Here is a 9,620-nt window from a genome sequence, read left to right as displayed (position 1 = left end):
TTCTACCAGGCTTAACTATTACGAGGATCCAGTGAGCTAACTAGTAGTTGCGAGCTGTTAAGCACAGCTCTTCTACCATTCCATTTTAGCGGGAGGGATAAACATTTTTCTATTTAACTAAATGGACGGTTGGGATAGTCCGTAAGGACGACTTGCAAGCCACGCACAGAATGCTGGTAGCTGCCATGTGACTATCAGTGTATTTCTATTTCATTCGTAATAAATAAACGTACACGTGGAATATGTGGACGTAAAATAAAAGGGCGGTCAGCTGATGTCGAAAGGTGGTGCGCGGACTGACCGGCGCCACGCATCCTGCTCGCGCGTCGCACGCCTAGCTGTCGGTCGTTTAATGCGTGGCTGCAGTCGCTTTTCTTGGGGGACGACAGTGTGGCTGCATCCTGCTCGCGCGTCACACGCTGAGCTGACGGACTGGAGACTGGGGACAGAGGAGAGCAGAGGAACGGGGGCGGCGGCGCCGCCGCGCGGAGGAAACGAAAGGCTACCAAGCCGACGGCCTGGTTGCACGCGCCGCCGTGGCTCGTGGGGATCCCCGGTCGTCGATTCGACCAATGGTGCGTTCCTGTCCCGCCCCCCCCCCCCCCCCCCCCCCCCAATGTCCTTCGGTCCACTGAGAATCTGCAGATTTCCCCATGACCTCTATGCCACTTGTACTGCTCATCAGTTCACAGTTTTCTTGGCAATTTTGCCTTTTGTGTTGCAACAGGGACTAGCAGCTAGCTAGGAATATTTTCTCAAGCTCTGCTCTTGGGGCTGCATCAGTCTTCCTGATGTCAGGCACTGTGATGGGCAGTGCCGATCCTCCATCCGCATGTGAGGGCACCTACCTGCTGTTCCATGGCAAGACCCTGCTCTCCAGTGGCGTCCGCGCCTCCCTCTACACCGTTGCTCTTGCATACTGCTTCATCGGGCTATCAGCGATCACTGCTCGGTTCTTCGAATCCATGGAGCAGATCATGAAACACTCCCGGGTGGTGGTCACCATAGACCCGCACACGAACGCGCCTGTTGTCAAGTAAGAGAAGGTGTGGAACTGCACGATAGCGGACATTGCCCTCCTTGCCTTCGGCACCAGCTTTCCACAGATATCCTTGGCTACAATCGACGCAATCCGTAATCTGGGCCAGCTGATCTAGGTCCGGGCACTCTCGTGGGTTCTGCTGCATTTGATATGTTCCCAATCCATGCTGTCTGTGTGGTTATGCCAAAGGCGGGCTCTAAGAAAAAGATCTCAGACTTGGCGTTTGGCTAGTTGAGCTGCTCTGGTCTTTCTAGGCATACATTTGGCTGTATGTTATCTTAGAGGTATGCCATATTTATACTGCCTCCAGTTTCAAAAATAGGCAATGTTTTGGACATTGACACAGTTTTCAAAAGCGCATATGTGACCTCTAATTTTTTCTATTATAAGGTAAAGGTCAAGTGAAAGGTTCATGCCGATGTACTAGGCTGTGAAGGGTGAACACGAGTAGGTTTGGATCAAGGGATGTGAGGAATCCGAATGGAGTCATGAGCGATCCACATGTTACACGGAAGAGCAAGAGTATATGGACGGGATGGAGAAGGCATCGGCCGAGTCAAGCGCGATGGAGGCAAGTCGAGTTGGTGGCCCGGGAGCGGGAGCGAAAGACTTGAAGGTATTAAAGGCTTGGCGGAGGCCGGACACACACCAACATTGGTAAGTCACGCCTTGCAGGGTGTGCAGGAGGGTTTGACCGATCTGACCTCAAAATCGGGGGGGCCAGCCCGGCCGGCCGGACAGCGTCAAGTCGAAGGATGGGTGGCACCATCACGAATGTTGCGTCGAGGTGAGCGAAGTTGTGAAGGCGCTAGGTCTGTTCGATGTACGACAAAAAGTTAGACGGTTTTACCCATATGAAGTATTTGTGTTGTATATTTTATGTAAGAGTATTTTAACATTTACCAAATGCCTATATATATATATATATATAAGGAGTGGTTGTTGGGGCACCCAGCCTTTGGTAGGTGAGAGAGCAAGAGAGATGAGAGATCTTTGATGTGATCTTTTTACCATCCAAAGCTCTGAGTAGGTTAGGAGTGGCTTGTAACCGAATATGGTGGAGTAATCCAAAGATCAAATTCATGTTCAGTTATTTCCATCCTCTCAAGATATGAGATTCCTAAATTTTTGTGTTTTCCCGAAGGTATTTTTGGGATTTTTCGTTCTTCGTGTTTGGCTGCGAATCCGGTAAAATTTGTTGGAGGCTTTTGTTGCTAGGATGCTTGTGAGCAATTTTGATATGATGCCCACTCAAATTTCTCACGGATTCGGCGTGAATTTGAAGTTCTCTACAAATTAAGCTTTGTGAAGGGCATTCGGTTTTGTTCAAAATCCGCGATGAATATTTGAGCTTTCGAGATATTTTTCTTTGGATCTATTAGCTCTTGAGGAGGTGCTGACTCAAGTTTCGTTTGAATCCGCTTAGGCCATGTTTAGTTACTCCCAAATTTCCAACTTTGGCACTATGCAAAAAGAAGATTTCCCATCACATCAAACTTGCGATACATGCATGGAATACTAAATGTAGACAAAATTAAAAACTAATTGCACAGTTTTGTTGTGCTTTGCGAGACGAATCTTTTAAGCCTAATTAGTCAATATTTGGACAATATTTCACAAATACAAACGAAATGCTACAGTTGCGCATTTATGGCAAAATGCCAATTTTACCACTCCCAAATTGGGAACTAAACAAGGCCTTAGTATCGAGGGAGTATTTTTCGGTTGAAGTTGGACGTGTTCTTCGCGCTCTTGTTTCCCTTCCTCTGTTCTTGCGCAGGCAAAGGGGGCAGTTGACCAGCTCGCGCCGGGGAAGCAGCGAGGCGCTGCTGCTGCCGTCACGCGCCTGGCACGCGGGTGGCTGCGACCCTGCCGGCACGTGCCTTGCACGCAGGCAGCTGCAGCACTAGCAGCCCAGCTGCCCAGGCGTGGGGCTTCTTCGGTCCAGGCCAGCGACGCACCAGGCTGGGAGGCGGCCCAGCCAGGAGTGAGGCGGCCCGGCTCGCTCGGCTGGCCCAGCTCGCTGCACGCCAGCTGCCGGTCCAGCGTCTCGTTGACGCGGCCTGCGGAGCCAGCAGCGGCCCAAGCAGCGCAGCTCATTCCAACGGTCTCCTGCAGCTCAAGCTCGGCACTTCTGAGCAGGTAAGCAGAGGAGCAGCAAGGCTTTTGTCTATTTAATTCAGAGAAGAATCATTTTCCATGAACTGTCACTTTCCTGCTACAGGGATCAATGTTGCATAGCAATTGTTAATTTGTTAATCTTGTACAAGCTTGTACTGTACTTGCCTCTCTAAGTGAATAATGATGCATTCGAGTTCTGTATCTTTACAAACTCTAGTGCTTGCTGCTACTAATCTTTGGTTAGTTAATTAATCGTTTAGTAGTAGCTTTGCTTAATCTCCTGTGCAAGCTTTTCAGAGTCTCATTTTGCGTCTGCTTCCACTGCGTTTCGTCATTCCTAAGGTGAATTTATCACGAGTTGACGTGTGTCATCTTGGCGATTATAAGCGAGGTATGATTGGGGTGGCAATAGGGATATAGACCTTATTCTTGAAGAGAATTTTAAAGATTGCATTCACCATTTTCTGGTCGCCCTTCCCAATCCTTCGTTACGACACTAAATTCCATGATGATTAAGTCACTAAATTCCATGATGATTAAGTAAAAAGCAAGGGATACAATTATGAAACCTACCCTAGCATACTGAAAAAAAAAACAACTTACTTAACAAGCTGGAGCGATGTGAGTTAGTATTGATCTGACTGAGGAATCCATATTGCAAAACAACTGGCTGGATCTATGCTTGTAAAGTCGCTGACTGAATCTATACATTGCTAGCAAATGGGTAAACATGGACTGCAAACAAAAGCGTAGAAATAGATGTGAGCATGCAACTGAATCAAGACTGAACTAAACTGCAGATCCAGATCCGACCTTCCCGGCGACGCAAACAAGCACGGGGGCAGCCGATCAGCCTCCTCTGTCGAACACAGGAGCTGCAGTGGCTGTTCTTTGTTCGGTCAGTCACGCGCCTGCCACGCTGCAGATCCAGATCCGACCTTCTCGGCGGCGAGTTGGCTGCCGCCGATTCCTCCGGCCACGGCGACCGAACCAACCGTCGGTGGAGCCAATCATAGAGAGAGTGCGGTGCCGATCTACAGAGGAAAAATGGACGGTTGGGATAGTTCCTGCTGGGAACATACATTCAATTTCGAGCTGCAGATAAGAACGACTTGCATTGCGCACTGAAACGAGCCACGTAGCTACTACTAGTTCAGAATGAGAATGCTTGGTAGGAGTAGCTGCCATGTAACTAGTCCAGTGTATTCCTATTCTTTTTTTTCCTTCGAAACAAAGTGTATTTCTAGCCCATTCGTAATAAATAAATAAATAAAATAAATAAAATAAACGTACACGTGGAACATGTGGACGTAAAATTAAGATGGCGGTCGGCTGACCTCGACAGGTACTGTGCGCGGACTGACCGGCGCCATGCATCCTCCTCCTTCCTCCTCGCGCGTTCGTTTCAATGCGTGGCTGCTGCAATCACTGTGTGTGTGTGGCTGTACCCTGCTCGCGCGTCACACGCTGAGCTGTCGTTCAACGCGTGGCTGCGATGGCTCATGTGGGGCCTGCTGTTTCGTTGGCGGGTGGGTTTCTTTTCCGTCCCCATGGAGGACGTGGGGGAGGGAGGGAGGGAGGATCTCTGCCGTGTGTATAAAAATGCAGTTTTTTTCTCCCCCCGGTTACCAACCGATTCGATCCCGGCCTCGATCCGCAGTCTTGGGCGGGCTCCTCCTCAATTCCTTCCCCCACCCCTTTGGGTTTTCATCCCCAATCCGCAGCAGAGTCTGTGCGGCGGGGCGGAGAGGAGAGCAGAGCAGAGCAGAGCAGCGGGGGCGGCGGCGCCGCCGCGCGGAGGAAACGAAAGGCAACCACGCACGCCGGCGGCCTGGTTGCGCGCGCCGCCGTGGTTCGTGGGGGATCCGGTCGTCGATTCAACCACTGGTGCGTTCCCCCCTCCTGACACCCCAATGTCCTTCAGTCCTCTGAATCTGCAGATTTCCCCATGACCCTTATGCCACTTGTACTGCTCATCAGTTCGCAATTTTCTTGGCAATTTTGCCTTTTGTTTGTGTTGCAGCAGGGAGTAGCAGCTAGCTAGGAGAATATTTTCTCAAGCTCCGGTCTTGGGGCTGCATCGGTCTTCCTGATGTCAGGCCCATCATCTGCATGTGAGGGCACCTACCTGCTGTTCCATGGCGAGACCCTGCTCTCCGGCGGCGTCCGCGCCTCCCTCTACACCGTTGCGCTTGCATACTGCTTCATCGGCCTGTCCGCGATCACCGCTCGGTTCTTCAAATCCATGGAGCAGATCATGAAGCACTCCCGGGAGGTGGTCAGCGTAGACCCGCACACGAACGCCCCCGTTGTCAAGCAAGAGAAGGTGTGGAACTACACGATTGCGGACATCGCCCTCCTTGCTTTCGGCACCAGCTTTCCACAGATATCCTTGGCTACAATCGACGCAATCCGTAATCTGGGCCAGCTGACAGCAGGAGGTATATATAGTGATTAGTTGATTACGGTGAACCTTTGCATTAGAATAATATTGAAGTGTAGCACACTATCTTGTGCGTCGTTCTTCAGAAAAAAAAAGGTGTAGCCCACTATCTAATATGGTATTATTTTTATTCGCAGGTCTAGGTCCGGGCACTCTCGTGGGTTCTGCTGCATTTGATATGTTCCCAATCCATGCTGTCTGTGTGATTATGCCAAAGGCGGGCTCTAAGAAAAAGATCACAGACTTGGGCGTTTGGCTAGTTGAGCTGTTCTGGTCTTTCTGGGCATACATTTGGCTGTATGTTATCTTAGAGGTATGCCATATTTATGCTGCCTCCGGTTTCAAATAGGCAATGTTTTGGACATTGACCTCTAATTTTTTCCATTATAAGTTTCAATGAAAAAGGTTGAAGGCGATTCCATACATCATTTTCATATGTTGAATTAGATATTCAAGAGATACTGGTAGCAAAAATGTTCAAAATTTCCTACTGAATGCATAGTTCTGATATGCAAGGACATGTAGTAATAATGAGTACTTTACAATGCATGAAGGTCTGGACACCTAAAGTAATCACCGTCTGGGAGGCCTTGCTGACAGTCTTGCAGTATGGATTGCTTCTGCTTCACGCATATGCACAAGACAAACGGTGGCCATATGTGTCGATCCCTTTGTATGATCCTGTTCCCCAAGTACTACCTTTCCTTCGCTAACTTCTCCTATGATCATGTACAAGTTAAGTGTACACATCACTTATGTTTGTAGTTCAATTTGTTGCAATCAGGGTGAGAGGTGACAGACCTGAAGATTGGGTTCCAGAAGAAGGCGCTTCAGTTGATTATGACAACTGTAATGAAACTAGTGAGATTCTCCCTGGAAGCTCTGATAAGGACATTGTGGATATATTCTCTGGGCATTCCTACCATAATGCAGGTACAAACTTCCTGCTTCTTTATAGTGCATACTAAACAGGCTGTGATATTGTCACAACTAGAGTGCAAGGGATTGAATTAAGGACTGACTGAAGTGCTACTTATCTTGTGCAAATATCTTTGATCCAAGGTTAATTTTTACAATTACAATTACTTCTGGGTAATTAGCATCTTAGTAGTTATGTGCAATGTTGCATTCATTACAGTATTGTTCTGAGTGCCCCCCTGGTGGAAGTTTGAAGTATCTTTATTGTCATGGGGAATATTATAATATTCAATGAATACTGTTTTGAAACTAGTTCCTTATATTTGTTTCTTTAGGGGGAACAGTAGGGAATATAATTTTGAAACTAATTCCTTCTATGTTTTGGACACTTAGAGTATCATAAAGTCCCTGAAAATGATATGGAGTGCTCATCAACAATGAATAATTTTGTGAAGAACACACGAGAGGACACGTCCTGGCGTTCTCTATGGTGGCAACAATTTGTCGATGCTTTTATGGTAACTTAATTTACTGTTGTTCTACCTGTGAATATTCTGCAGTTTTTTTTTCTACTGTTGCATCTGTCTCCTGCCACAATACTTATTTTAGTTATTGGATAAATGGGCTAAACTTTTAATACATATTTTGCTGTCAGCATAACAAACAGAGTATAAAAAGTATGAAGTATGTTCTAGGTTTTGTTTTTATGGCAAACAATTGGGAAAAGTAATTTATATGTGCTGCCATTGTAAATTTGTCATCCACTACCTTTGGTTTATGATGAAATTAGTTTTAATATCCTATTTCGCAGATAGCCTGGATGAAATGCATCTTAAGTTCAATAAGATTTGTGTCTAAACAATAGCAATTTTGTCAGTCTTCAATGTGCACCAATATTAACTGTTAGCATGTATATGTGCATCGTGTGTGCTCTCTAGGGAATCAGGCCTTGCGCCTGGGCACAGCCAACCCTAGGCCGTGCTTATCTCTTGGTTGGTTAGGATTAGGCAATATCTCCCCCCGGTGATCCTGTTTCCACAAGTCATCCGGGGGGCTCATTGCCTATATATACATGTACTCCTGTATCTCCTATAATCAATCTATTATCTCTGGCAATCTCTATTGCTTACATTAAATTACACATGCAGGAAGTTTCTTTGGTTTTATTTGATTTACTAATTTATTTGGTTAACCTATCTAGTTGGAGAGCCCTGAGTCAAGGAAGATGGCATCCGTCTGCCTGAGGCTCATCAGAATATTTTGGAACTTGCTCATTGCACCCTGGAAACTGTTTTTTGCTTTTGTACCCCCATATCACATCGCACACGGCTGGGTTGCTTTTATATGCTCCCTGATTTTCATAAGTGGTATTGCCTATGGTGTTACTAAGCTTACAGATCAAATAAGTTGTGTCACAGGTTAGAACATACCCCTACAGGCCTGAACAAATTTCATTCTTCAATCTTTCTGACCAAAATGTGGCTGCAATTGTTGACAAGAAAAAATATTTTTCTGTGCAGGAGTAAGTCCATATGTTATAGCATTCACAGCACTAGCAGCTGGAACCTCATGGCCAGATCTAGTTGCGAGCAAGATAGCTGCCGAGCGTCAAGTCACCGCAGACTCTGCTATAGCCAACATCACTTGCAGGTTCATTTCTGCACATGTCTTCTCAAATCAGTTCTACACATTCCTTCTTTTTAGAAAAAAAACAATCCCTCAAATCGAAGCTGAATGAACCTGACAAAGTCCCTTGTTGCAGTAACTCGGTGAACATATATGTTGGCATTGGCGTTCCATGGTTGATCGACACAGTGTACAACTTCTTTGTCTACCGGGAACCACTGTACATAGACAATGCTGCTGGTCTGAGCTTCTCCCTTCTAGTCTTCTTCGCGACTTCGTTTGGCTGCATCACTGTTTTGGTTCTACGTCGCATTATAATTGGTGCTGAGCTTGGAGGCCCTAGGCTGTGGGCTTGGATAACATCAGTGTACTTCATGATCCTTTGGATAGTTTTTGTTGTGTTTTCCTCTCTAAGTTTATGGAATTATACAGCCTGAAAAACAAAGGTAGTGGATTTTCCTTTTTATATTTGATAGTGTTGGTTTTCATATCCGCACACAGAAAACGCTTATGGCGGCAAAGTAGTGTACTTCAACTAGGGATTGTGGATATATGTATTTGATCCATGTAATGATTATTTAAGCCATATAATGTATATATAGGAGAGTATAGTGGAAGTAATTGTGCTGGAAAGTAAAAAGAAAACAGTTGCACAATTCTTGAATCTCAATTGCAGGGGTGAGTCTTGTATGATCACACACCATGTAATATCTGAGGCTTATGAAGTTGTGTTGCCTTTGTCCATGGCTGAGAATACATTGGGCATAGGCCACATCAGTGAGGCAGTGACTGTATAAGGAGAACAAATAAGATTGAAGCCAAAATTTCATACTAGAAATGTTAACTTCACCGCATGAAGGAACTTAACCTTTCAGTACAGCATTACTATCGACATTTTTAGTACTGCTTTCAGTTAAGACAAGCCTATACTAGGATTAAGAATAGTGGTAAAGGACAGGAAATCAACATCATGTGAAGAATTGGAGGCATTAGGAGCATAGAAAGATACAATTAAACTAAACTTTTGTAAGTTAGGTATTCAATTTTAAAATTTGCGGGTTAAGACGCAAACCCAATGTTGTAAAATGATTATTCATTTGTATCGAAAAGGTTAAATATCAGTGCATATCCATCACATCCAAAGAGAAAGGATTAGAAAGAGATGTTTTATATGTGCTTGAATGTCATGGGCAGTCGGCTGGGCTGACGATGGGCCTATTGGGCCTCCATTAGGGTTAGAGTTAGAGATAGAATTAGAGATCTCTTGCTTCGCAGCCAAGTAAACCTCTCTATATAAAGAGAGGAGATGTAAGAGTTAAATGAAGGAAGTAAGAATTACCAAGAGAGATCCTCATCTACCTCCGAGCCGCCCAATCTCAAGCGTCCGGTTTAGCATCCGTTTACCCCTCACAATCCCCAATTCCCTCAAGAGAACAATTCCCTCACAATCCCCAATTGCTGTTTATCATT

At 45.8% G+C, this 9,620-nt stretch overlaps 1 protein-coding gene and 1 long non-coding RNA gene across 3 annotated transcripts; both read left to right on the top strand.

The window, feature by feature from the left end:
* Positions 1–368: 368 nt before the first annotated feature.
* On the top strand, positions 369–2,131 carry LOC117833137 (uncharacterized). The gene is made up of 3 exons (XR_004635361.2): positions 369–575; positions 728–1,326; positions 1,433–2,131. It is a non-coding gene; the product is annotated as an uncharacterized lncRNA (long non-coding RNA).
* Positions 2,132–4,812: 2,681 nt separating this feature from the next.
* On the top strand, positions 4,813–8,806 carry LOC117833136 (magnesium/proton exchanger 1). Of its 2 annotated transcripts, none has more exons than XM_034712537.2 (9): positions 4,813–5,050; positions 5,190–5,604; positions 5,744–5,919; positions 6,161–6,279; positions 6,391–6,539; positions 6,918–7,042; positions 7,726–7,942; positions 8,045–8,174; positions 8,287–8,806. In XM_034712537.2, exons 2-9 carry the CDS (start codon positions 5,256–5,258, stop codon positions 8,585–8,587), a joined length of 1,566 nt encoding a protein of 521 aa, XP_034568428.1. In that variant the 5' UTR covers positions 4,813–5,050; positions 5,190–5,255; the 3' UTR covers positions 8,588–8,806. The 2 variants fall into 2 exon arrangements, with proteins under 2 accessions (XP_034568428.1, XP_034568427.1); XM_034712536.2 differs by having other exon boundaries at positions 5,187–5,604.
* Positions 8,807–9,620: the final 814 nt, after the last annotated feature.

Source organism: Setaria viridis, chromosome 8 (genome assembly GCF_005286985.2).
Source record: "Setaria viridis chromosome 8, Setaria_viridis_v4.0, whole genome shotgun sequence".
Taxonomy (NCBI): Eukaryota; Viridiplantae; Streptophyta; class Magnoliopsida; order Poales; family Poaceae; genus Setaria; species Setaria viridis.
The sequence above is the reverse complement of the archived record's forward strand: the minus strand, read 5'-3'. Positions and strand labels throughout refer to the sequence as shown.

Excerpts from the sequence above, each read along its gene's own strand:
- LOC117833136 (XM_034712537.2), top strand. The coding sequence starts at position 5,256 with ATGTCAGGCCCATCATCTGCATGTGAGGGCACCTACCTGCTGTTCCAT. Across the intron at positions 7,043-7,725 it reads AATTTGTCGATGCTTTTATG|TTGGAGAGCCCTGAGTCAAG; the intron begins GTAACTTAATTT and ends TAACCTATCTAG. Across the intron at positions 7,943-8,044 it reads TCAAATAAGTTGTGTCACAG|GAGTAAGTCCATATGTTATA; the intron begins GTTAGAACATAC and ends TTTTCTGTGCAG.